The 27851-nt window shown below is 50.0% G+C and overlaps 1 protein-coding gene across 8 annotated transcripts; it reads right to left on the bottom strand.

Annotated features, from left to right (window-relative positions):
* Positions 1-27851, bottom strand: CIMAP2 (ciliary microtubule associated protein 2). Of its 8 annotated transcripts, none has more exons than XM_082686138.1 (10): positions 27697-27846; positions 25258-25345; positions 24604-24768; positions 24358-24480; positions 19373-19510; positions 19040-19195; positions 17420-17581; positions 16289-16414; positions 14590-14723; positions 1-2051 (listed from the first exon to the last, which is right to left on the bottom strand). In XM_082686138.1, exons 1-10 carry the CDS (start codon positions 27765-27767, stop codon positions 1979-1981), a joined length of 1236 nt encoding a protein of 411 aa, XP_082542264.1. In that variant the 5' UTR covers positions 27768-27846; the 3' UTR covers positions 1-1978. The 8 variants fall into 8 exon arrangements, with proteins under 8 accessions (XP_082542264.1, XP_082542265.1, XP_082542266.1 ...); XM_082686139.1 differs by having other exon boundaries at positions 19052-19195; positions 27697-27845; XM_082686140.1 differs by lacking the exon at positions 27697-27846 and adding an exon at positions 26106-26255 and having other exon boundaries at positions 19052-19195.

The following is a 27851-nucleotide window of genomic DNA, read 5'->3' as shown; positions in this document are numbered from 1 at the left end:
AAGCTTTCTTAATTTAGGTTTTATGTTTTGGGTTATGGCTCATTTTGAGTTAATTTTTGTATGATTTGAGTCATTGGTCACAGTTCATTTTTTTGCATACTAATGTTCAATAATTCTAGCACTATCTGTTGAAGGATTATTCTTTTTCCAATGAAACTGTTGAAAATCAGTTTCTGATTTCCTGTGCGTCTGTTTCTACCGTTTCTATTCTCTTGCTCTAATCTGCGGCTCTTGACATCAGTTTCATGCTGTGGAATAAAGTAATGCTATTCCTCCAGCTTTGTTCCTGTTTTGGCTATTTTATGTCTTTTATATTTCCTTGTGTTTTAGGATCAGTTTGTCGACATAAAAACAATTATTGGCTGGGGCGCCAGGGTGGCTCAGTGGGTAAAGCCTCTGCCTTCCGCTCGGGTCATGATCTCAGGGTCCTGGGATTGAGTCCCGCATTGGGCTCTCTGCTCAGCGGGGAGCCTGCTTCCTCCTCTCTCTCTCTGCCTGCTTCTCTGTCTACTTGTGATCTCTGTCTGTCAGATAAATAAATAAATAAATAAATAAATAAAATCTTTTTAAAAAAACCCACAATTATGGGGGTTTTGATTGATATTGCACTGAGTTTACAGATTTGGGGGGAACTGATATCTTAGCAACACTGAGTCTTTTGATCCTGGGTGTGGTATACCTCTCCTTCAAGTTTTCTTTAATGTATCTCTGCAGTATTTTGTAGTTTTCAGTGTAAACATCTTGTACATCTTTTTTCAAATTTACACCTAAATAAGGGGCACCTGGGTGGCTCAGTGGGTTAAGCCTCTGCCTTCAGCTCAGGTCATGATCCCAGGGTCCTGGGATCAAGCCCCACATTAGTCTCTCTGCTCAGCAGGGAGTCTGCTTCCCTCTCTCTCTCTCTCCTGCCTCTCAGCCTACTTGTGATCTCTGTCTGCCAAATAAATAAATAAAAATATTTAATTAAAAAAATTTACACCTAAATATTTCCTAGTTTTGCTATCATAAGTGGTATTTTAGATTTTCAATTTTTATTATCACTAATATATAGAAACATTTGATTTTGATATTTTGATCTTATTTCCTGAAAATTTGCTAAACTGATTTATTAGATCTAGTTTGGACCTGTTTTGGCTTATCAGCTTTTTTGAGGATTCACAGGAGTTTTTTTCACATAGGCGATATGTCTGACAATAAAGACAGTTTTACTTCCTCTAAAACAGTCATTTTGACATGAGTGAGAAAGTAACGATTTCATAAGGCACGCACGCTCTGAAGAGTATTTTACACCATTATTGGAGTTTTGGGGCTGAGGCTGTGGTGTCCCAGCCTCCTTTATGTCTAGGGACAACACAATCCTGCCACCTTACACAATCTCTTACCAACAAAAAACAGTGAAGGAAGTAGCTCGGGACATTGTGACCAACCCCACAGACCCATTTTTTTGGGCTAGACCTGTGTGCCCACAAGCCCCAACTCCAAGGATGAAACTGATTGCATCCAATGGCTGCACATGGCCTGGGGGCCAGTAACCTCCTCATAATAATGTTAGGCCCTGCTGGGCTTCCAGAAGCATCCTAGATGGAGATGGGGCCTACAGCTGTCTTCTGACATATGTTACACTTTTCTGCCTCTTTTTGGATTTTAATGATCAGGGAGTCAAGCAATTTGGCTTTAGAATAGAAGAAGTTCCATTAGTCCATCTGCTCCCATGTTTGTGCCACTGGCAAATCTGAATTCTAAAGATAGTTGATCTTCCTTATCAAAAGATAAGTGGCCCCAGCTGTCCTAGCAGACATCATGACCTCCAGGTGGATGTCGCCAGCAAAAGTATCCCTCCCCTCTCCCAGGCATTCCCATGGGTCCTTTCTCTAAGACCTTCCCCACCCTCCTGATTCCCACTTCTACCTCCCATCCCAAATTCGTCTTCAGGCCTTCGGGCCCTCTGGTCACCACAGGCTGTCCTTCATATGCAGCTTTAAGGAGTAGGATCTGAATTGTAATCCACTGTTGGAGGGCACCTCCCCTTAGTAAAAGGTGTAATCCTTTCCCTTTAAAAAGACAGAAAGAGAAAATGAAACTGGTCCCTTGGAAGGACTGAGCCCCCATCCCTGGAGAGGCACTCGGGGTTGGGGGGTGCGAGGAACAGGTACCTGCTGGCTGTGCTTCCCAAGAGATCCTCTATGGGTAAGAGGACAAAATGGCTGACCACCGGCAACAAAACAGCCTGATTCTAAAAAGATTTCCTTTCCTTTGCACCTACTTTGGTTCATCAGAGCCTCTAATTTGGTTTATAAGAACTTCAAGTACAAAATCCTAGCACTTGAAAGATCATCTAGGGGCACCTGGGTGGCTCAGTAGGTTAAGCATCTGCCTTCGGTTCAGGCCATGATCCCAGGATCTTGGGATTGAGCCCCACATCAGGCTCCCAGCTCAGCAGAGACCTGCTTCTCCCTCTCCCTCTCCCTCTGCCTGCCTCTCCCCATGCTTGTGCTTTCTCTCTGTCAAGTAAATAAATAAAATCTTAAAAAAAAAAAAAAGAAAGAAAGATCGTCTAGCTCACCCTGAGAGGGAGACTGAGGGAAACTGAGGATCTGAGAGAGGCAAGAACTGGCCTGAGGTTACCATGGTGGCCAGAATCAGGGCCAGAATTCCAGCCCAGAGCCCCTAACCTCAGTCTAGTGTCCCTTGCACTGTTCTGATTCTTTCCTCCAAAGGCAACCCCTGGAGACTCTGGCTCCATCCCAAGAGCCATCTGGAAGATGGCATTTCAAGAACCCTTTGCTTTGTGTTTCTGACTGCATTTAGCAGCCATTGCGTGATATACATTTGTGTGTTTGTTTATTGTCTGACTTCCATGTAAACTGACAAGGGTATAAAGCAAAGAGAGCCCACACACACGGCTGACAGGGGTACAGAAGAGTACAGCCACTTCGGGAAACAGTTTATCAGTTTCTTATAAAGTTATACATACCACCTGACCTTGACACACTATGGTAGATATTTGCCAAAAAGAAACCAAAGCAGGTGTCTACCCAAAGACCAGCATGTGACTGTTTGGAGCAGTTTCATTCAAAATGGCCCAAACTAGAAATAATCCAGATGGCCCTCACCTTGGAAATGTATTAAAAAAACAAAACAAAACAAAACACCTGCGGTACGTCCATACAGTGGAACACAACTCCGCATTCAAAGGGAACTACTGCTACACGCAACTACACGGGTGAACTCCAAGAGCGCCACGTAAAACAAAAGAAAAGATACACAAGTGTGAACCTATGGCACGATTCCACTTACACAACATTCTGGAAAAGGCAAAACTCCAGGAAAGGAGTCCTGGTAGTAGTTGCCAGAGGCTGGGGTTGGGGAGGAGACTGACTACGAATGGCACAAGGAAGCCCTTCGGGGCGACGGTAATATTCTACATCTCGCCCACCTTGGTCATTACGTGATCACAGGCATTTGTCAAAACTCATGGAATTATATTCCTATAAAGGGTGAATTTTACTGTACGCGGTTATACTATTGTAAATCTACTTTTAAAGAAATCCTCCTGTGGCTCTTTGCAGGCAGGATAAAATCCAAGCAGCTTAGCTATGCATTCCAAGTCCCTGAGGACTGACCTAGCCAGTCCCATCTGCCCTCTTCTCGGCTGTTCTGCCTGTACACACTCCACGCATCATCCAAAATGAACCATCTCGTCTTTTCCAGACGTCCTGAGCTTTTTTGCTTCCTGTCCTTTGCTCCGGCTCTTCTCTCTGTCCTAAACATGTTCTCCTCCCTGAAAAAAGTGAGCCCTCCTGGAAAGAACACGGCCGGGACCAGCTGGGCTGGAGATGCAGTCCTGTTCGGCTCCTGGCGTAGACAGAAGGCGAAAGGAATCCCAGTCTCCACTTCTCCATGTATCATAGCCCTTTGCATTGTGACTCGGCAGTTTCCCCAACCAGAGGTAGAGTCAGCTTCCCCTTGCCCTTGAATCTGGGCTGGACTTACAGCTTGCCTAGGCCAACAGAATATGGAAGAAGTCAGGATGTGTTACTCTGAGCCTAGGCTGCCACAGGCCTTGAACATGTCCTCTCTCAAAACTCTGCCTCTTCAGCGAGAACCAGCCCGGGCTAGACTGCTGAGGGGTGAGTCCCTGTGGAAGAGCATCTAGTTGTCCCATCCAAGACCATCCCAGACCAGCCAGCCCCAGCCAACCAACAGACCCATCTCCTCCCCTGACCCAGAGCCCATTTTTTTAGGGTCTACCACAAAGTATCATCACCCCTTAAGGTCCCTTCATTTCAGACACGAAGAAGCAAAGCCTAGTCCCACCCCCAATATTACATCTTCCCAGTGGCCCTTTCCAAAGACCTCCTTCTATGTGGACAGCACTCTGAGGACGGCTTGTGGGCTGCTTGAATCACAGGTATCTCTTTGCAAACTCCTGCATTAGAACGCCGCAATCCTGCTGTGCCTATCCATCTCGTTCCATCTCTTGCCATAGCCTCTGCTGTGCCCCACCCTCCCACTGCTCAGCCACCCCCAGCTGGCCAGGCTTGTCATCTGTCCATGCCCAGGCCAGCAGTCTGGGACACCGCCATCTTCCCATGCAGACTGTGGCTCCTCTCTCTGCACACCATGCTCGCACAGCATCTTATCGAGCCCTCTGTCATGGACCTGATTCTAAATCAATTCCTCCCCTCTGCCCCATGTGCCTAGGACTTTCTGAGCAAAAACCCCTGCCTCCTAGAAATTGTTGGCTTACTTTTAACCAGCTCATCAACCTCTATGCCTTTCCCACCTCCTGCCTTCATCCAAGGTCAACCTTTTTCTGCCCTTAGGAAACTGCCCCTCCGGCCCGAACAAGAGGTGGGTTCCACTACCTTGCAACTGAAACACCTGCTTCTTCCTTGCCCATCAGCCTGGAAGTAAGCTAAAGCCTCTATCCCCACCCACTTCTGCCAAAAATAAGGGAGGATGGAAGGAAGGAGGAAAGACAGATGGAAGATGGAAGGGTAAAAATATGACCTCCTCTCTTCTCTGCCTTCCTTTGGAGCTTAAGACCCCATATTTCCTTTGTGCCATGTTGTGTCTACAGCAGTCACCATCCTTCCACAGTAAATGTGTGGTGGAGTTGTGGAGGGAGGGGAGTCTGTGCTGAGCTTCCTAAGGGTTTCCTCTTCCAGTCCAAACTCCTAAATCTCCCACCAAAGCAGCATATACAAAGGCCCGGGAAATCAAAGGAAACTGACCTGTTGGGGGGCAGATGGGATGAGGACAGGGAGACAGTAAAGGCATTCTCTGGCTTAGCCTTCCTGGGTCAGAAGAGCCCTCCCTCCTCATCTCATCCTCCAGAAGACCATGGGGAAAGAGCAAGGGAAGTATCTGGGTTTGGAGACGGAAGTCCTGGGTCCTCTTGCCCCGATCCTCCTTCTCAACTGCCCTATCACTATAGGAAGGGGGAGTGTCTTCTGCATGAAGCTGAGCACCATTGTGGGGCAGAGCTGCTGCCTGGTTCTCTTCTGCCCTGTCCCAGCAGTCAGGATGGGGCTGGCATGCGGCAACTGCGCAGTGAGCCTCTGAGGACAGCGTGCATGAACGCCATTGACTGGCAGCGACTTTTTAGGAACTCTCGCTCCAAATTTCAGTCATCTCAACTGGAAAACATTGAGAGTGAGATCTCCCTTTTAAAGTCATCCTATGGGGGCGCCTGGATGGCTCAGTGGGTTAAGCCGCTGCCTTCGGCTCAGGTCATGATCTCAGGGTCCTGGGATCGAGTCCCGCATCGGGCTCTCTGCTCAGCAGGGAGCCTGCTTCCCTCTCTCTCTCTCTGCCTGCCTCTCCGACTACTTGTGATTTCTCTCTGTCAAATAAATAAATAAAATCTTTAAAAAAAATAAAAAAATAAAGTCATCCTATGTAGCAAATGCCTATGAAATCACTTTGTATGTCATAAACATGCTCCAAGAATAATTATCATTATTATTATTACAAAGAATGGATATTTAGGATTTCAACTTCAGATTTCTGAGCAAGGACTATGGCTTTAGTTTAAAATCCTAAAAAGGTAGTATGCATGCTGAAGTATTTAGGAGGAAATGTATTGATGTCTGCCATCTACTTGACACGTTATCAAATTATAAGGTGACTGACAGATGGACAGAAGGACGGATAGGCAGAAAGAGAGGTCATAAAGCAAGAAAAGCAAAACGTTAGTGATATAATCTAAGTGGTAGGTATGTAGATATACATGGTAAAAAATCCTTTGCATTTTTTTCTGTATGTTTGAAGTTTTTCATGATAAAAAAAAAATGTCAGGCAAAAAAGCTTAAAAAGGAAAAATAATCTACTGCCAAATCAAACTGGAAATTTCCCACATGTTCCTTTCATGGAGTCAACCAGACTCCGGACCATCTCCCCAGTTAATGCCCCGACTCCCCCTTTTACAAATACTCCTTGAGCACCTTCTGTGCAGGCCAGTGAGACACCAGAGCCCCAGAATCAAGAAGCTGAATTTGGAAGCTCTATCCGGTAGGGACCACAGCATGCGAGTAAGTAATTACAGCATAATGGGGAAAAGCCCCTCAACCTGGGGATCACAGGAGATTGAGGATAGTCACTAACCAGACAAATCAGGAAAGGCTTTGTACTTAAGCAGAGTTGTAGAGGATGAATAGGGGTTTTCCAGACAGGAACGAACAAAAGGATGTCCTAAGGACAGGTCACCGTGGCCAACCCATGGAGAGTGGTGCAAAGCATGGCCTGGCTAGAGCACAGAGTTCTCTTGTCCACACAGCAAGAGGGTGGGCCAGACAGAATAAAAAGACCTGGTGGCTGGGATCCTGGCTGGCTCAGCTGGTATTCAAGCCCCGTGTTGGGTTTAGAGCCTACTTACAGAGAAAAAAAAAAAAAAAGAGGGGCACCTGGGTGGCTCAGTCAGTTGAGCATCAGACTCTTTGTTTTGGAACAGGTCAGAATCTCAGGGTTGTGGGATCGAGCCCTGCGTTGGGTTCCGCCCTCAACGGGGAGTTTGCTGCGCATTCTGTCTCCCTCTCCTTCTGCCCCTTCCCCACTCACATGCACTCTCTCTAATAAATAAATAAGATATTTTAATAAAGAAAGAAAAATTAAAATCAAAAATCTGTTTTTCTTTTAAAAAAAAAGGCCTGGCTGTAAGCGCCAGAAAGGTGGTCAGATGGAAGCAGTGGTCATTGGTCAATCAAGCACATTTATGAAACACCTATTGCATACACAGCTCTAAAGAATGAAAACCAAAAGGCTGTCCTTTCCACACAGGAATTAAATCCCAGGCTGCTCAGCTGGAAGCCCAGAACCCTATGGTTGGGCAGGAGGAAGCAGGTGAGGGCAGAGGGTGAGAGGTGACACGAATTAGCTGTCACTCCATATCCCAGGAAGAGATTTCACAACTCTCCCACACACACCTTCCTCGCCTGGACTGCAGACAGCAAAGTGTTTGAGGACGTGTTCTGCCATCGGTGGCCTCCTTCAAAAACCAGGCCCAGGAGGAGAGGCTGAAGCCCAGGGTCAGAGTCGGGGCACTGCTTCTTCCCTGCCTATCCATGGTGGTCACTTCCTCTCCAAGCCTCACTAACTCATGCATACAACAGGGAAGATGGCACTGACATTGACCCTTTGTCTTCTATGGCTCCACAGCCCATGGACTTTGCATGCGTCTCCCCCAACGGGTGCATGTCATCACAACCAGCATGCAGGGGCCACAGGTAGGGGTCAACAAGAGCAAGTCAGCACTCAACTTAGTGAGGATCCAGTGAGAATGCCTCCATTCTCCCCGTCTCCCTTCCTTCTCACTCATTCTTGACTCTGGCTTTATTTTTATGTGTTTTGATTTTTTTTTAAACTTCTAGAGTCAAATGACTTCTTTTGCTTCTTTTGCTCTCAATCTTTCTTGTTCAATATCACAAGCAATTAAAGTTTAAATTTTGCTCCAACTGAATATAGGGTTTTAATTATAATTAATTTCTAAAGGGTGTGTAATTCCTTTTTTTATTTTTAAAAAAGATTTGACAGAGATATCACAAGCAGGCAGAGAGGCAGGCAGAGAGAGAGAGAGAGAGTGGGGGGGAAGCAGGCTCCCCACCGAGCAGAGAGCCCAATGTGGGGCTCGATCCCAGGATCCTGAGATCATGATCTGAGCTGAAAGCAGAGACTTAACCAACTAAGCCACCCAGGAGCCCCAAGAGTGTGTAATTTCAAACTTGACTCTCTCTTAGACCCGAGAGCTATTGAGAAGTGTACTTCCTAATTTCCAAATACTTGGTTTGGGGGACTGTCCTTTTATTGTTAACATCTTGTTTTATTGTACTATGTTTAGAAAATGTGACCTCAAATTTTCTATGTAGGATGTTTTAAACTTAGACATTTTTAACAAGATTTTCTTAGACGATTGACTTTTATACATATTTCATGAGTATCTGAAAATTAGATGGAGTAAAATTAGATTTCAAATCCTCCAAATAATTATTTATATAGCCTATCTGTCAAATCCTCAAACAAGTCTCTTCAGAACTCTCATTAAGATTGTGGGAGTCTGTCACTGTTATTTTGGGGTTGTAAAGGTTCAGTTATTATAACTTCTTCTTGGCTTTCATGGTTTATAATGATGAAATACCCAGTTTTGTCCCATTTAATATTTCTGCCTTGAATTCTACTTTGCTTGGTATTTGTATTACCACTTTTTCTTTCTTTATGGGTTACATTTATCTGGTATCTCATAACCAGATCTATTCTTACATATTTTGTCTTCCCCTTTCTTTGAGCTCTCCATGCTAATTCCTTTGCCATTTGATTGGAGTATATCCCCCAGTACTATTTTCAGAAAAGACACATTCAGTATATTTCCTAAATCCTTGTGCATCTCTATTTGCCTTACACATGAATGACAGTTTGCTTATATAGAGAACTCCATACACAGTGTTTTCTATCCATGTGTCAGAAGAGAAGCCCAAAACATGTCTGGTTGTCTTTTATTTAAGTTGTAGGTTATTTGTCTTTTTAGAGGTGATACAAAACTTTTCTTTTAAAGACTTTTATTTTATCTTTGAAACTCAGAAGTTCTACCACTCTTTAAGTGAGCTGAATGCATACATTAACTTATCTCCCTTGTGAAATCCCACTAAAACAAGAGTAAAGGAATAAAAGCTTTTAAAGTACATACTCACAGGGACAAAAACAATAGAAGAAACAGGTGGTAAAAAAAAAAATTGGAAGTTAAAAAACTGATGGAAGAGCGATAACTAAGCTAGCAGACCCAGGAAAGCTAAACTCTAAGCCAATAGAAGATAAATTTAGGAATTCCCTCACTCCAGAGGCTGACGAATTGGCAGCACCAGGTACCTCTGGAAGTAAGAGAGAAAGCAGAACCAAACCCAAGCTACTCATAGAGAGTCTGTGGAGTACTAGTTTCTTTCCCCACTCTCTGCAGCCAGATGAGTGCTTTCCATGAATGAAGATTGGAGAATTGATTCTTTGGAGACAGAGATGTTCTTTGTACAGGATGACACCAGGCACAGGTGATCTCATAGGTACCATATTTAAAATGGAAACAAATGGAAGTTCAGTCCCTAAATATGACCTCTAGGCTCTTCTCCACTTAGAGCTCTGGTAGCCAAGACCTCCAGAAGAGTTTTCTTCCACCAAAGTAAAAGACAAAACATCTCACAAAACTGACATTGAAAACAGTGAAAACACTCAGTTTGGTCATCCCATGTGCAGTCCATAATCAACCAGAGCTTTCAGTTGGATTTTTAGTTAGATGTGAATGCACAGCCAAGAAATACCAGACATTTGAGAAAAACCTCTGATATGGAATATTGAGGCCAAAATAAATATACAGGTAGGGAAAAAAAGCACTTGGTAAAAGGAGACAATAGTCAGGCAAACTTGTCTTAATCAACAATATCTTGAGAGTATGAGCACTGTATCCATGAAATAAGAGAATGACATTACTGAAACATTCAGAAAACAAAAAAGAGCAATTAGAAATTAAAATATGAAATTAGAGAATGAAAAAGTCAGTGAGTGAATGAGAGAACATTTCTAGTCACCTGAAAACAATCAGCAGCTCAGACATACCCAGGATGGAACCAAGCACAGAGCAGGCTTTTCAAATGAATCCGTGAAAGAGCTTATCCGGGAATCATTTTCCCACCTATGACCTCCCTACTATGCCTTGTGACACAGTTCTCCTGACCCAGGAAAGAGCCCAAGTGGGTCAGGGTTACAGGGACAATGTCAAACCAGAGCCCCAAGGCAAATCATGTCCCAGCCTGACAATTAGACACCCACAGGGATCTGCTGGTTGACTTCCCTTCAGTAACATTCATAGGCTTTGACTATGTCTCTGTCAGGTATAAATCATTCCCATTTTACAGATGGGAAAACTGAGATCTGAAAAACAAAGGGTGACTCTCGGCTGGAGTTGGGTCTAAATGGAGAACATACAATGTGTGTAATCTGTCTCAAGAGCACTTGTCCTCTATTTGCCTTATTTTTTTTCTGATTATAAAAATGTTATATGTTGGGACGCCTGGGTGGCTCAGTTGGTTAAGCAGCTGCCTTCGGCTCGGGTCATGATCCTAGCGTCCTGGGATGGAGTCCCACGTCGGGCTCCTTGCCCCGCAGGGAGCCTGCTTCTCCCTCTCCCTCTGTCTCTGCCTTCCACTCTGTCTGCCTGTGCTCGCTCTCGCTCTCTCTCTGACAAATAAATAAATAAAATCTTTAAAAAAAAATGTTATATGTTTTTCCTGAAAAATCCAAACATCTCAGAAATAAAACAAACAAAGTAGAATGCAAAAGACCCTAATAACACTCCAGAGGTAACCATGAGCAACAGTTTGGGGTCTAGTTCTCCAGAGCGTGTTGTCTATGCATATGGAAATATATTTTAATAGGTTCATTATACTTATATTTTTAATATTCATATGTATTTCATCTTTCAGATAAAGTTTATAATAAATGTATCAAGTTCCATCTACTAGCCCCTTGAAATATGCTAAAATAATATTAAATAAGTACATCAGTGGGAGAATTACTATTTTTTCCAATATCGAATCTTTCCATCCATGAACATGGTATTCCTTCCAGTTATTCAAGCCTTTTCTGACATCTTTTAGCAAAGGTTTATATTTTTCTTCATGTATGCCTTAACTACACCTTATTAAGTTTATCCCAATGCATTTTATCAATGGTGCTGCTACAAAGAATGAGATCCTTCCCTTTTTCTCAATTATGTTTTCTATTAGTTATGGCCACAGTATCAGAGGAAATTCTTCAGCTTTACAGTTTTAAAATGAGCCCTCCTGGATTGTTTTAGGTAAGCACATTATAAATTGTGACGATTTGCTCTTCCTTAAGAGTTTTATTTCCTATTTGTTTTTCTTGTCTTACTGCATTTCCTGGAACCTCCACACCAGTGTTGAACAATGCTGGTGACACAAGCATCCCTGTTTCGTCCTTGACTTCATGAGAAGCCTTTAGCATTTTACTATCATATTTAGTAGTTTGGCCTCATCTTTAAAAGCCCCCAACTTCCCTCAGGACCCAAGTGCCCTCCCATATCTCCCCCATCCCTGTCAAATTTCCTTCTTAATACTTTTCCTTCTTTGACAGCAGAGGGTGAGTTAAATTGCTGTCGTTTCTTCTCCTGGTTGATGTGCGCTCTAAAGCTCTCTAAAGAACTCAACCCTTATATAACTAAAACATAGAATTCTGCCCAGTCATAGCAGCTGCTAAGGGACAAGGAAGCTAGGACTTGCCACACACCTGCCAACCAGCATCCCCAGGCAGAGGACCTTTTCAAGCATCATCTCCTTCTGTCCTCAAAGCAGACTCTATGAAGTGGGTTGTTTCATTCACTCTCATTTTTCAGAGCAAAGTCTGTCTCCATGTGACATGTCCTAGGTCACACAGCTAAGCAGCAGACAGAATTCTAAACCAGGTTACAAAGGAAGTCCTATAACCTCACAAGACTGAGTCCTGGATATGATCACAGTGGTGAAAGGGAAGTTCAGACCCACAAGGAAGGCAGATGTTCAGGGAAGAAAGCTGAGGGTCTAATGGGGATGGGGCCTCCTTCGCTTCCCTGCAGGCGTTTGCTGAACAAACAGTATATAGACTGGAGCTTTGCTGACAGGGTGGCCAGGGAGGAGGGGCCCTGCAGGAACCCCCAAATCTTCACGTGGGCATGTGTGATGGGAAGGGCCCTGCCCTGAAAAGAAAGATAAGATACGGGTACCCACTCTATAGTTCACCAGCTGTGTGACCTTGGGCAAGATATTTCCCTCTCTGGTCCTGATGGAACACCCATAAAATAGACCCAACCACATTGGCTAGAAAGAGGAAGAAAGTGCTTTTGCACACTCACAGTGTTCCATTTGATTTTCAAGTAAACAAGGCAGATGAATACATGCATTTATCTCTACTCTCTCTGCTCCTTCTTCAGTCTCCTGAAAGGACTAGAAAGGAGTGTTTTAAAGATAGACAAATGAGAAAAGGAGACTAATATCAGGGGACCAGGAGTGTGACATGTTTTTTTTTGGAAAATGGAGCAAGCTGCTTAGAAGAGGGGAAGCCGGTGAGAAACCTGCCAGTTCCTACCACAAACTCCAGAGAGACCCAGGAATCGGAGGCACCAAAAAGCAAGACAAATGGCTGAAAACATAGGGAAAGTTAGACACACACATACACCATTCCTCGCCCACCCCGTAGAAGACTGGAGGTTTGGTATGCATAGTGACTCCAGGGGGGGAGGCTGGGCATAGTGGAAGCTAGGCAGACAGGCACTGTCATCAGAATAGAGGAAGGAGGTAGAAATCATACCCTGCTTCAGATCCCCCTGCCTCCTCCCTTAAATACCAGCAACCACATTTACCCTCCCCAGGATGTAGGATCCTTTTCTAGAGAAGCTGAACTGTCCCACAGAAAGCACCTAGGAACACCGACATGGAGGGTCTTCCAAAAGAAGGATCAGACCCCCGTCATCTCCTCACTCCAGGTGAAGCCACCAACTGACAAGCCCCACCAGCCCTGGTTAGTGCTCTTCAACAGTGCTCTCCTGGTTAGTCCTCTTCAACACGAACAAACATAGATCAAAGAAATAAGGAACTTGGAAGAACCACAGGGCATGTGGGGGACAAAAGTAAACTGAAGGGAAATTGTCATTGTTATCTTCAGATAAAAGAACATATGGCATATAAGACAATGCTCTGGGGGGCTAGGAAAAGAAAAGAGAAAAGAAAAGAAAGCAATCTACAACATTCAAGAGCTCTTGCAGACTATAAAATATGAAGCCAAAATTTCAAAAGGCAATAGCAGGGTTCAAAGATAAGGACAAGGGAAATTTACCAAAGAGTAGGATGGAAAAGGCAGAGATGGGAAATAAGAGGAAAAAGTAAAAGATAAGAAAGCTAAAACATCAAACCTTCATCTAATTAACCTTCATCTAAAAGAAGGGAGACAAAGCAGAGGGGAGGAAATCACCAAAGACACAAATGCAAGTGATTTTCCCAGAAAATTGTCCCAGATGGAAGGAACCCACTAAGTACCCACAACTGTAGGTGAAAACAAACTCACATTAGGATTATTTAAGACTAAATTTCAGCACACAAAGGACAAAGAGAAGATCCTAAAAGCTTCTAGAGAGGAAGACATATTCAAAGGACAGAAAACCAGAATGGCAAAGGAATTTTCACCACGCTTGAATTCTCAAAGGCAATGGAACAAAGTCTTCAAAATTCTGGAGGAAAAATATGTCCAACCTAACATCTTGTTTCCAAGCAAACTGTTAATCAGTTGTACAGGTAGGAAAATTTTTTTCTTAAAAAGCTCTCCCCGCTCCTCCGCAAAACAAGGGCATAAATCAAGAACAAACACACAACAGCACTATTGCTAAAAATAAGCAGTTAAAATCTGGGCTTTCCCCAAGCAATCCGGTCCTCATGCCCTCATGGATTTTCCAACAGCAGAATGATCTAGAGTGCATGTTTATTCACACTTGAACATTCTGAAATGGAGATTACATTGAACCTGATGGCCTCTTGGGTCAATAAAATATGGAGCAGCTCGCATTTACAAGCTGCTTTGTACTTAGCCGTGGCATCTCAGGCACCTTTTCTCCTTAGGCTTCACAACAGCTCCCTGAAACCAGTTTTAGCAACCCCATCACGAACACCAAGAAACTGAGATTCTGCGTGGGGAAGCCAGCCAAGGCCGCACTGAGACGGTGGGGGTTGTGGGTGGAGGCGTCAGCATTGAGCCTCTTTTCCTTAGCAGGAGCTCTAGACAGAGCCTCTCGTTTGGGGGCCCCACAGTCCTCTGCTCATCACAGTTGAAGGAAAGGAGGCTCAGAGAGGTCAATGGATGGGCCCCACCTCACACAGCCAGTAGGCAGCACAGGCGGCAGTTTGAACCCTCTCCACTGCTTCGCTGTCGGGCGGGCCCCAGGGGCTGTATAGTTGTGTTCCCATGGGAAGCAAGCACAAGCTGGTGGTAGGGAGAGAAGAGGGGAACCCCAGCCCGCCCCAGAGTAAGCCCTTGCCCCTCTGCCAGAGCTCCAGGAGCACTCACTGTAGGAGCCTGTCCCTGGCTGGGTCTGAGGGGTAGCGCTTGGATCCATCCAGGAATAGGGATCGATATCGCTGTCGATGGTCCTTGGTCTCTGCCAGCCAGATGTTGAGGTAGCGACCCACACCGACAGGGTTCTGCACAGAGGGAGAGGATGGCAGGACATTAGCAAGCCCAAGGCCTGACCTGGAGACTTGAACTCAGCCCCTCCCCCCCACCACCACACTGCTCCCTATTCCACCCGTTAGGGCTTGAACTGTGTCTTCCAAAGAGATGTGCAGAAGTCCTAACCCCTCGTATCTCAGCATGTGACCTCACTTGGGAACAGTCGCTGATATAATCAAGAGGCGCCAACAAAGACTTTCAGAGAGAAGCCACCTACCCAGAGTCACCAGGAAGGGCGGGACAATGGCGGACCAGGAACCCCAGCACCTGCGGAGCCACTGTGCCAACAGTGGCCTGGGAGATGACAGGAGCCAGACAGGGTCTGAGGTGCTGCCCACAGGGGACAGGCCAGTCTGGTTGGCAGCAAGGTCCCAGTGGCATGCCTCCCGCCTCAGATGGTGCATCTCACCTTATCCCTCCCACTCTGGAGTGGCCAGCCCCACGGTAGCAGCATCTGGCTCTTATCTAAATACCTTTTCTTGGGTCCCCAAGCAAAGACCCTCTCCTCTGCAGGAGGTGCCAGCTTGGGGTGAGAAAACAGAAGCTTGCAGAGAGCTGACTAGCAGGTCCTCCTGAGAATCAAGCAGGGCGACAGGGTGTGGGCACAGTGGCGGCCAAGCCAGCACTCCAGCGGGGTGAGCAGGTGGGGTGGAGTCGGGGTGCGAGGGGAGGCAGCGGGAGCATCATGGGAAGGTGGGTGTAGGGGTGTAGGGGTGCGAGGGGAGGTGGTGGAAGGCATCATGGAAAGAGACAGGTGAGTCCGTTCTGTGGCTGTTCATGGAGCCGTTCATGAAGCCGTTCACTTAGGATTCATGCCCCTCTCTGTGTGACTATTAGAACCCAATTAAAGGTGCACTTAAAGACTGAAGGGCAGGAGTAAGAAACAGAATGAGCTCAATGCCCAGTGCCATTTGTGTAAATGAAGAAGGCACGTACACGCAACCCGAGAGCTTAGCCGTTTTTACAAGAACACTAACAAAAGGTTACATCACACACGTGGGGATGGCTGCCTCTGGGGAGGGGGTCGGCGACCGAAGGGGACCTTGCTTCACCAAGCATGAGAAGGGGGCTAACTGCCCCAGAGGCCCCGAGACAAATACAAAGAGAACGGAGGGAGCAGTTCCCTGAGAAAATCAGAGAATGGGATGGCTGTGGGGTGACGTCCCTTAGGGTAACAGTTCTCAAAGTGTGATCCTGGGAGCAGCGGCGGCAGCAGCATCACCTGGGAACGTGTTAGAAATGCAGACACCCAGGCTCTACTACAGGCTACCAAGTTAGACTCTCTGGCGGGACACCCAGCAATCTGAGTTTTAACAAGCCCTCCAAAGGGATGCTAATACCCACTCAAGTCTGGAAACCATTGCCTTAGAGAAGTAAAACAGTGGGAATCGGTGTTCGTCCCTTCGGGAGAAAGAAGTGCGTTTGGGCTCACATAGAGCCTGTGTTCCTAAAAGCAAGGAGGGCTTGGGGCTGCCTGTAGAGACAGGAGGGAATTCCCTGCCCATCACCATGTAACTCCCACTCCAGACCCACTCACCCAGCTTCCCAAAACCATCTGGCAGGCCTTTATGCCCATCCGCTTGGAAGAGAACAGGAACGGTGGCTGGTTGACCCGTTTACATTCTGTCTTTGGAGGAAGCCATGAACCGGGACCAGACGTGGCCTAGGGGTAAGGAATGGGGGCAGAAAGCTGGAGGGGTCTGGCGGTGTCAGCCTGGGTCCGGGGCAGGTGAAGGCTCTGGGCGGCTGACCTCATGCTGACCTGGCAGCCCTGGGCCTTGAGCCAAAAACAGGGGCGGGAGGGGTTTATCCAACCACCTTCCAACTCACTCATCCTCTGTGAGGATGCCCTGTGGAGGATGTCCACTGGAGCCCTGTGGAGCCCTCATAACCCATGCCACCCACTCTAACCCCACTCTCAGCCTGACCCCTCTTTCAGGGCTCCCAAGGGCCCACAGGCCTGGGAGGGCCCCAGAGGTGTTTCCAGCCTGGGAAGTGAAGTCCACACAGATTTGGAGCTAGAGCAGCTGGCTTCTTCTCATACTTGCTGGGGGAGCCTGGGCAAATCCCTCCCCATCTCTGGGGCCTCAGTTTCCTTTTCTGAAATGCAAATGCTAACTCCTACTTTGGGGTGCTGGAAGATGCCTGGCCCAGAGCAGGCATTCAGGAAATGGTGGCACCCTGTTTATTCCTCTGGGCCCTACTCCTTCTCCCTGGGGGGCAGGTCCTGCCTGGGGGGCCGATCCAGGTCACCGGCCACCCCACCCCCAGAAAGGAGTGCCCCATTCCCTTGGAGGGAGCAGGGGGGCAGTCCCCTGTCAGGGTAGACCCCTTATTCACACTCTGCTCTGCCCCATGTTCCCTCAGCTTCTTTCCAGGGGGCACTTGGGGGGGGGGGTCCAAGCCCAACGCTGCCAGCTCCAGGCCTTCACCTCTCCCAACCCACCTGGGTATGCTCAGAGGACAAGCGAGTAAACTGAGCCTCAGAGAGTAGGGGGTTCTTACTCAGAGTGACAAGACAGGCAAGACCAGGACTGGAAACAACATGGGTCTGATACCCAAGGCTAACCCTTCCCCTGAAATAGCCAGCCCCATCCCATGCTGGCCCCGCAAGAGAGCCCCCTCCCAAGAGAAGAAGGAAGGAAGGTCATGCGGGGGGGACACTGACTAGTTTTCGGGGGCACTGGCTAAGGGTGGCCCAGTAAATCCTTTCTGTAGGGGTTTCCGGGTTGCGAGAAATTTTCGAAAAAACCCCACGCTTCTTATTGTGAGGTGAGTTAAGTTCTTCCACGAAGCTTGTAAAATTCATCAATTCCCTGGGCTTTCTTTTCTGGGAAACAGAAAGAAAAAGAAAAAAAAAAAAAGGTGTCTGTTAGGCCAGGAAAATTTGAGCCCTCTCTCTGGACCCTCAGCAGCAGAGAAAAGCAAGTGGCCACACAAGGAGGCATCACTGTCTATCCTGCCTCCCCATGTCCCCAAGCTGGGGGTGGGGCAGAGATGCAGCCCTGGCCAGGGGCCAAGTGAGTCTCACAGCCTCCATATCCGTGCACCCCGGACAACGTAACCAGCATCTGTTTGCACATTTCTTCACTTTTGTGCTCAGTTCAATGGCTTTACGGCCGGCATCTTGTTCTCAGCAGGAGCAGTGGTCCAAATATCTAAAAACCAGCGTGATGGGGTAACACAGCAGGTTTTTCAGGCTGTGATCTACTCTGTAGGACACTACCATGATGGAAACTTTTCTCCAAACCTGTAGAAGACACAATCCTAAGACTGACTCCTCAGGAGGACTATGGGCTTCGGGTGATAAAATGTCAGTATATCGTACCACATCTGTCACCCTGGGGCGGGAGGTGGCCAGTGTAGGAGGCCGGGCAGGGAGGGGACACCAAGGAGGTATAGGAACTCTGGGTTTGCTGCTCAAGTAGGCTGTGCACCTAAAAATGCTCCAAAAATTAAAGTTTATTATTCTTTAGATAATAAAACATATTCTTTCCCACGACCCCTGCTGTGCTGGAGGGGACCACGTCGGTAGCTTGCCGTGGGGGCATGCGGGGGGCCCTGGCGAGGAGCCGAGTGTGGAGGGCTTATTCTGTGGCAAGTCGCCCATCAGTCCGAAGCGTGTCAATGTTTCACCACCAGCAACCCCTCGTCACCACCTGCCAACGCTCTGTGAGGTGTTTACTCACGATTGTGTGTCCTTTTCCACTTGAAGTGCCACAGCAGCGGTCACGCCCGTGACTCTGACCTGCCCCTAAACTCGCACAGCGAGTGGAGACAAAATGAGCGGGCCGGGGGACAGAGACTGAACTCCAGTCGTCACGAACAGGAAGAAAGCAAAACGCCGTGCCAAGGATCACACGACCAGCGTGATGGGGGCGGGAAAGATGGGCTTCGAGTTAAAATCCGACCTCAGTTTCCCGGCCCTTCCGGTCCAGGTCTCTGGCTCGTTAGCAGCACTGCTGGGAGCTGGGCCTGTGACGCCTGGAAAATGCTTCCAAAATAGCCAGGCACCCACACCTGTGCCGTCGGGGGCCCTGTGGCATCCAGCCCTGGCACTGTGACCCTCTGTGCCCCCTCTGCGGTCCATGCAGGTAAGCCAGACAGACGTGCTGGCATTCAGACCCCAGCTCTTCTCCTTCCCAGAGACGCGGACACCCCACTTCCTCACCCAACACAGGGTGCCCCGGTGCACCCCACAGGGTGGGGAGCGCACAGACTGGTCGTGCTCCCAGTGTGGGGAGTGAAGCTGGCCACGCCGGCGGGGAACACCTGCTCCACGCCTCACCTGGGTACACACCTGCACCGAGAAATGCCCGTAAGGCTGCGGCTTGCTGCGGTCACCGGAGAATATGTCGTAGAAGCCTCGGGTGCCCACAGATTTTGCCAGGTACGCCTCAATGCCACTTTTGAAAGAGTAGGTGCCTGGTGCCAGACCACTCCCCTAGAACAGAGCACAGATGGCAGTCCCCCAGGAGAACCACTGAAGCAGGCCCTTCCCACCCCCTCCTCCACGGGGGCTCAGTTTCCCCATCTGCCCTGGGAGTCCTCTCCGTGCCCCCTCTGGTCCAGGACTGTGCAGAAAGGCAGGCCAGGCCAGGCCAGGTGAGGGGGGGGGTACCTGTTGAGCCATGGGGGGTATCCTGTGGGTCGTCCGGCACGGGTGGGCCTCAGAGTGAGAGCGGCTGCAGGACTTCTCCTCCAGCTTTGTGTATGGGTTACCCTTCACCCCATAATTTCCGGGGCCTGGATAGTAGTTCTGTCAGGGGGGAGGGAGGGACAGAAAGGTCATCCGTCCCTCTGCTCATGCGGAGTATGTCTGAGGAAGGGAAGCCCCTCGGAGGGGAACGGGATGTTCAGGGCCTCTGTGTGTTAACCACACCCCAACACACAGCGTGCTCGGTCTCAACAGTTCCACCACTGCTCGAACCTTCAGTCCCAAGTTCAAGCTCTTCCCGGGGGCCCCACTGGCCTGGTCAACTCGTTTCATGCCGCTGCCTTCCTCCATCACACACTCCTGCCAGAGGGGCTCCTTGCGGCTCACCAAATACCATTCTGCCAACCTCCTTGCCTGTGTTCGCTTGTGCTGTTACCACCCCCCAAAATGCCCTCCCTGCCTTCTTGGCCTCAGAAAATTCTAATTCTGGAGCACCTGGGCAGCTCAGTCAGTTGAGCGTCCAACTCTTGGCTTTGGCTCAGGTCATGATCTCCCTCTGCTAGGAGATTGGGCCCTAGGGAAGGGCTCCTCGCTCAGCGGGGAGTCTGCTTCCCCTCTCCTACTCTCTCTGCACCCCCCATCCCGCTCACAGGCATGTGTGCTGGATCTCTCTCCTTCTCTCAGATAAATAAATCTTAAAAAAAAAAAAAAAAGAAAAGAAAAGAAAAGTCTAATTCTGCAAACCCAACTCAAATGCCTTTTCTCCTGGGAATGAAGCCTTCCTTCCCTATCACCCCAGACAATCGCAGTCTTCGGTGGTCTTAGAAATACCATCTGTTAGACCCATTTTATAGCCCTGCATTTGCATGAATGGGGTTCTCACTGTGCTATGAACGATGCCGTGACCTGGAAGGGTCTGGGGTCCTGGGTTTGAATCCTGGTTCTGCTGCTCCACAGCTGAATGACCTTGGACATACCCCTTCGTCCTTCTAAGCTTCAGGGTCCACCATTGTATCATGGAGATAGTAATGTTTTTCTTCCAGGACAATGAGGAGGAAATTTTAAATGATGTCTATAAAATCTCCTGCACAGCGCTCAGCCCATACTGGGCATCAAAACCTAAGTCAGGGTGGGATGCCTGTCTTGGGGGTCAGGAGGAGAGTTTGAGGGGAAAGGAGAGACAGAGAATTGCAGCTGGAGTGAGTATTTGGAGCTTCCACTGCCAGGGTTGGAACTATGGTTTCTGTAGGTGGGGTGAGGGGAGGTCCCCTGCAGTGCAGGTGGGTGGGTGGGTTGGTGTGGGGAGGTGGTCCTTGTAGAGAGACCTGGAACGTTTGCTGCTGCGCTGCTTCTCTCTGCCACACGAGGTCGCTGCCGCCCCACAGATGGCTCAGCCCGGTCGACTGCCCACCGGAACCAGCCTGGGGAAGCAGCCCCACAGGACAGGATGGAGGAGGCAGGAAGCCCTGCTCGGGATCTGTTTGCCCTCAGAGGACAGGACGACACGTTGCCTCCTTCCAGGGCCCGGGGTTTGCAGGTGTGCTTCCTTCCAGCCAGGGAGGAAGCTGGGTCCTTGCGTGGTGTGTGAGGTGCCTCAGAAGTCTCAGCACGTTGGGCCTGGAGGTGACCCAATGAGAGCAAATCAGCACCATCCGCAATTAACAGATGGAGAAACAGTTCAGAGAGTCAGACCTCAAGTCCAAGGTCCTACCTCCAGAAAGGAGCAGTGGCTAAGCTTCCAGCTGCAAAATCTAATCTCTTCCTGAGCTGATTCCCAAAGCCCTGTGTAAGCTCCAGGGTCGGGAGCGCCACGAGCCCGGGGGCACCTTCGAGGTGACCTTAGAAGCGCCTGTTACAATAGGGGTGCCTGGGTAGCTCAGTCATCTGCCTTTGTCTCAGGTCATGATCCCAGGGATTGAGTCCTGCGTTGTTGGGTGGGAAGTCAGCTTCTCCCTCTGCTTATACCCCTCTTCCCTGCTTCTGATGAATAAATAACATCTCAGATGAATAAATAACATCTTAAAAAAGAAGCAGCAGCAGCAGTTACAACAGAGAGTGACTGCTGTGCTTGGAGTCCATGGACAGCGCCCAGCCCAGAGCCCTGGGCTCATCTCTACTTCAACCCTTCAGGTTTCAAGGTGGAGTAACACACCTGAGCTGATGTGAAAGTCCATGATTTTCTTTTTCTTTTTCTTTTTTTTTTTTTTTTAAGATTTTATTATTTATTTGACAGAGAGAGAAAGAAAGATAGAACACAAGAAGGGGGAGAGGCAGAGGGAAAAGTAGGCTCCCCACTGAGCAGGGAGCCCGATGTGGGGTTCGTCCCAACACCCTAGGATCATGACCTGAGCCGAAGGCAGACACTTAGCCAGCTGGGCCACCCAGACACCCTGAAAGTCCACGATTTTGACTGGAATGTTTGGTTGTCAGCACTTTGGGGACCCAGGAAGGAGTGATTAATTCTGAGGGAGGTGTCTGGGAATGTAGGAATTGGCACAGCTTTTTTTTTTTTTTTTTCCAGCTGGACCCATGGAGGGGTCAGCATTCTGGACAGGGGACAGCTGTAACCCAGAGGAGGCCACCAGGCTCCCAGCCCAGGTCTCACAGCAAGAAGACAGAAAATGGGCCTTGGACATGAGCTTCCCAAGGGATTGCCTTCTGTACCCACCAGAGCAGGGCCACCCCCTTGAGCTTGCTGTCCAGCCCTGAGCCCAGGAGAGTGGCTCAGAGAAATCCCACAGGGCCAGGGAGAGGTTACTGCAGGAGCAGATAGGGTGACAAAGTAGGAGAAGAACCAGCTGGAAGCGAGGGCCAGGCAGTGGGACATTTCACCCTCACTCAGCCAACACTCACAGATGCCCCGGGGTTGGGGGCTGGAGACACAGGTAGGAAGCATCAGGCTTATTTCTCTGTCACCATCTGGGTGGGGCTCTGGCCAAGACTGTCACCAAAGGGCCACCAAGGAACAAAATCCCAGTGAACCCACCTAGGTGTCAAGTACACTGCTTATGTGCGGTCGCCCTTGGATCCAAATCCTGCTTGTACCACTCATAGCTCTGTGACCTTGGACGGTTACTTTAGCTCTCTGGGCTCTTTTTCTCATCTGCAAACTGGAGATAATGACAGGGTTGACCTCACAGGGGTGTTGTGAGGATTAGGCTAATTGGTACACTCAGGTGCTTAGGACAGCACCTGGCACGTGGCATACCTGTCAATTATTACTACTTTAGACTTGAAGGTAATGACTCAGTTTGAAATGCCTCGGGGCAGCCGTGAACAGCCTCTGTGCCTAAGATACAAAGAGCTATAGTTTCCAGGCTTCACCGAGGTAAGGCAGAGAGAAAGGGCCTGGCTTTGGGGATGGGTATTTCCTGCTTGCCTAAGGCAAAAGGCTTATCTATCCTCTTGGAGCCTCCTGGGCCTCACCTGGAAGGTTTGCAAACACTGAGAATGTTTTGGGACACCTTGTACTTAGCAGACAGGCCTGCACTTATTCAGTCTACAAATACCTACTATGTGCCCACTGAGTGCTAGGCACAGCTAAGGCCTGAGAGTCCCACAGTGAGCCGACCAGGCAGATGTCATCCACCCTCCGGGGCTGATGTCCAGGGGAGCAGAAACACTAGACACAACCATGAGCAGGACTCCTAGGAAAGAAGCTATCTGTCACCTAGTGGGGGTCAGGGAGGCTTCCTGGAGGAAGTCACCTTGGAGCTGACAGCTGAGGGTTGACTTGAGGGACAGCAGGGGAGGTTGACCAAGGGAGAGGGAGAGGAAGAACACTTCTGGTGGAGGGAATGGCAGGAGGAAAGCCCCCGTTGAAAGAGCTTGGCCCATTTGCGGAGCTGGAAGGAGACCAGTGCATCCAGTGCAGAGAGCATCAGGGCAGGGGAGGAGGGCACTTAGTAAACCTCAGAACGCACTCTGCTCTGGGAGGGTGTGACTTCTGCCTTCTCCCGCATGCCCAGGACCCCACTCTGTTCTCCCCATATGGGATGATCGCCCCCAACCCACACGGATGCCGCTCCACCCCTTACCACCATCACCTCCCCCATCTGGATGCCTCTGAGCCCCACCCCCAGGAGCAGGGTGCTCCTCTGAAAATGTAAATGAGGCCCTTCCATTGTCCAAACCCTCCGCTGTCTTGCCACAGCGCTCAGAGTCAATCCCCAAGCCCTGCCTTGCTGCAAGGTCCTGCGCTCTGGCCTGGCCCTCACTCCTCTGCCGTCTCTCCTCCTTCCAGCCGCACTGGCCTCCTGCCCGCTGGTTCAACTCCCGGTCTACACCTGCTGTTCCCGCTGCCTCAAACTCTCTCCTGCAGCTACTGTGAATTTCCAGCGCTCCTGTCCTGCAGGTTTTGCTCAAAGGTCACCTCCTTCCAGAGGTCTTCTCTGACCACCCTATAAATTGCACCTCCCCCACTCTGTATCCCTTCCTGGTCTCAATTTTCCTCACGGTCCTGATTGTACAGGATTTGCTTCTCTGTACCGCTGTGCCTTCCACTAGGGCCCCAGTTCCATGGCGGGGGGCGGGGGGGACTCGTCTTCCTCACTGCTCGGTCCCCAAGCCCGAGAAGAGTGCGTGGCAATTAGTGGGTGCTCAGCCATTATTTGCTGGCTAGACCGAAGGACATACAGGTGGATGGGTTTGTGGAGCACCTAAAATATAGATGTTTGGACTCTGCTTGGGACTCAGAGATGAACCAGACCCGTTCCTGCTGGCTGGAAGCTCCTGGGCCAGTGAGGGACAGGCACGGGGATATATGACAGCCCTTGGACTCAAGGTTGTGATACGGGGGGGTTGGGAGACCCAGAGGAGAGCTTGGCGGAGCCTGGGGAGGACATGGCACCAGGAGGGGTGTGTCCAGCACCAGCCAGGCTGCATGCTCTGTAGATGGAAAGGAGCATGGTGGGGGGGGGGGACCCTCCCCAGTAGATGAGAACACCTACCCCAATGAATCCTCGGAAGCGAACCTCCCCCGAGCTGAGCAGCCCCCGGGTGCTGCAGGGCTTCTCCTTCAGCTCTTCCAGGAAGTCTTTGAGGTTGTAGGAGCCGGGCCCCAGCTTCTCCTTCTGCCCCAAGAGAAGAAAGCAGAGGGTGAGAACCTTCAGCTTGGGAAGGTCCTCCCAGGAAGGAGTCTGGAGGGTGGTGGCATTCCCCAAGGGAGGAGCCCTGCAGGACCTGGGAGGACTCACCTGCAGCTGCTTCTCTTTCATGATGGTCTGGTACTGGAAGTGGGGCAGCTGGGTCAGCCGGACGGCTTCCTGGGCCCGGGCCCAGCCTGTGCCCACCTCCCTTCTGAGCTTCTTCTTGCTAAAGCAGGTCTCCTTGGAGCTGTAGGTCCCAGGTCCTATGTGGGACTGAGTCAGAGCACAGTCACATCCACAGAATCTGTCCACAGAGCAACTTCCTCCTCCTAGAGGCCACCCTGAGCCGGGGGTGGACAGGCCGAGCCCACTGCAGCCCCTACCCCTAGTCCCCAACCAAGCACCGAAGGGCATGGCCTCACGGGACCATCACAACACCCTCTGTCATTGATCCCTACACTCCCCTATAGTGGGGAAAGGTAGTATCATTGGTATAGCCTGCAGCCAGTTCTTGCCAAAAAGGAAATGCCCCCCCGGGGCTCTGTGGTCCCAACCCACGTGGTCCTCATCCCAGTCCTGCGCTTATCAGCACATCTAAGGCCCCCGAATCTGAGCCACACTCTATGCTCCCAACTAGGGGATTGGAGAGGTGTTAAGGTACAACAGTGACACAACTCAGCTCTTCCCCAATGGCAAGGCACTGGAGGGGGGCATGGGGGAGAGGAAGGGCTGTAGGGCCGTAGGGAAGCTACACAAACTTACCAGGTCCAAAGAATGAAGCCTGGAGTATGGGGCCTCTGTGAAGGTGCTGAATTTCTTCTGGCTGGGGTAAACTGCAGAGACATCAAACCTAGGGAGGGACAGAGGCCCAGTGAGAGCCCAAGGCCTGGCCCCCAGACCCCGTGTGGGGAGGGTTCTGGGGGGTGGCCGTGTTGGCTTCCCAGAGGACCTGGCTGCTGGAGCAAGAGCAGGGTTGCTGGGACCCCAGGGTCTCTGTCCTTCCTGCTTCTCTCCCCCTGGACACCACCCTTGCCTGGTCCCCTCCCCTCTGCTGGGGGCCTTTACTCAAAAGTCATCTTCTCCTTCCAACCACCACCTGCCAGCTCCTCCCAGCTTCTCCTCCCAACTTGCTTCCTCTCCTTAGCCCTATCACTACTCAACATTTTATACCTTTTTCCTTTTGGTTTATTATCTACTCCAACCACCCCTCCCGACGAGAACTGCCAACCCCAGAGTCCGGGTTTTGCCGTATGCTCGCTGTTATGTCCGCAAGTGCTAGAACTGTGCCCCGCACAGAGTAGGTGATACACGTAGATGGCGTAAATGTGGGGGGTGGGAGGAACCCCTGCACTGAAACCCTGCCCACTTCTCTTGGGCGGAGTGACAGCACCCCCCCCACCCGCGCTGGGCTGCCAGCATTTCTGCACAGGGCCCACAGGAGGTGCTCTCCAAACGCTTTCAAAGCACTTAAGGATGGTGAACGAGCCCCGGGCCCAGAAGGGCAGCCGGTGTGACCTGGAAAGACGGGCCCCCGTTCCTCACTGCCTGGCCCCCTCCCGTCTCTCCCTCCTCCCCCAGACTCCAGCCGCTCCTCCGGGGGGAGCCCCCACCTGTGGCTCTGCACCCCGAAGGGTGCCCCGCTAAACCATTTGGTGCCCATGGCCCGCGTCCCCCCTTCCCCCCGCCAAGCGAGGTCTTCAACTGGGACTCCCGGCGAGGTAACTCTTAGGGCTGGGGCCAGCGGCCACGGCTGCCGCGGCAACCCCGCCTTGTGACCTGTGATTCGGCGGAGATTCTGTGCGCGTCTGCGCCCCCTGCCGTTCAGCTTCCGCTCTGCACATTTTCCGCGCCGCCTTCACTGAGATCCTTCTCTGAGCCCTGCAGCTTTAATGGCTTTCCTGGTGGTTCATATGGATGCCATTTGGTCGGGACTTAGAGTCATTTGTGAAGGAACCCTTTCCGATGTCTTGCTTTATCCCGGCAGGCCGCAGAGCCTATTAGAGCGAGGCTCCCAAATTCCTCGTACTGTTAACGGACGTTCATGGGGGCGCCGGGGGCTGCAGAGAGGGCTCGTCTTGGGCGAAGAAGGCATCCCCATTCCTTCTCCACTTCGGAGAGGGAAGGTGGAGAAAGTGGGAACCAACAAGGAGAGCCAGAGTATGGAGGGCTGCAGAGAGGGAGGGAAGGCTTGCAGGGATGGAGGCCGGGCTCATCTGTCCCCCACAGACCCCCAGACACCCACCCTGGGCAGATGCTGTGTAAGATGCCTAATCCTGGCCCTGAGAATCTACTGGGGGAACCAGTAACCACACCTTCCCTATGAGAGAAGGAGTCCTCAGACCCAGCCCGTAGGTGGGTAGGCCAGGGAAGGCTTCCTGGAGGAGGAGAATTCCAAACTCATCCTTAAGTGTGTGTATGCAGTGCTAGTAAAGAAAGGAGTTGAGAGGCGCCGGGGTGGCTCAGTCAGTTAAGCGGCTGCCTTGAGCTCAGGTCATGATCCTGGAGATCCAGGATGGAGTCCCACATCGTGCTCCCTACTCAGTGGGGAACCTGCTTCTCCCTCTGACCTTCCCACCTCTCGGGGTCTCTCTCTCTCAAATAAATAAACAAACAAACAAAGAAAAAAAGAAAGAAAGAAAGAAAGAAGAAAAGGAAAGAAAGGAATTGAGTCCCCCAGCAGGGTATGGTCAGCTCCCTTTCCTCCTTTTCCTCCTTTATCCCTTGATCAGTGCCCCTTGGTCATGCTACATCTCTTATCATCTCTCATGATTACATTTGATCCTCCCAGTGGTCTAACACTGAGGCACAGCACAGAGCCACACTCCATTTGATGATGACAAGGCAGAAGCCAGAGAAAAGCAGGACTTGCCTGGGGTCCAACATCCAGTCCATGGTGGAGCTGGGCTCCCAGGACAGTGTGTCTCCTTTCAGGGTCCACCCCGTACCCTTCTGACATCCCAGTATAGCACTGAACTAGAAGTTCAGATGCCTGGCATAGCTGTGGACTGGATTCTCTGGCCCCAGGTCAGGCAGGCACATGGCCATGTCTGGCACAGTGCCCACCCCGCACCCCTGAGCTGGCGGTCAGAGGTGCCAGGCCCGGGGACACACACCCTTGGTCATCTAAGCACAGGCTCCACCCCTTCCCAACGGAGCAGATGTGGACAATTCATTTCCTTTTCCAATTCCCCACTTTCTTACCTATAAAAGGAAGCTAATAATCTCTGTTTCCCTCCAGACTTTGAGCAGGATTGAGTACGCTCCTGGCACATAGCAGAATCTCAATGAGAGGCCATCCCCAGCCCTTCAAAGGGGCCCTAGCAAAGGTCCAGAAGCAGAAACTGTATCTCACTCCC

This window comes from Mustela nivalis, assembly GCF_964662115.1.
Source record: "Mustela nivalis genome assembly, chromosome: 10".
NCBI lineage: Eukaryota > Metazoa > Chordata > Mammalia > Carnivora > Mustelidae > Mustela > Mustela nivalis.
The sequence above is the reverse complement of the archived record's forward strand: the minus strand, read 5'-3'. Positions and strand labels throughout refer to the sequence as shown.

Bases quoted from the DNA above. Each gene is read 5' to 3' on its own strand.
- CIMAP2 (XM_082686133.1), bottom strand. From the start codon at position 27,767: ATGTGCCAGGAGCGTACTCAATCCTGCTCAAAGTCTGGAGGGAAACAG. The intron at 19,511-24,357 runs GTAGGTGTTCTC...CCCCCCTGACAG, and splicing joins GCTTCCGAGGATTCATTGGG to AACTACTATCCAGGCCCCGG. The intron at 16,415-17,419 runs GTCAGTGTCCCC...CCTTACCCCTAG, and splicing joins GCCAGTGCCCCCGAAAACTA to GCCACGTCTGGTCCCGGTTC.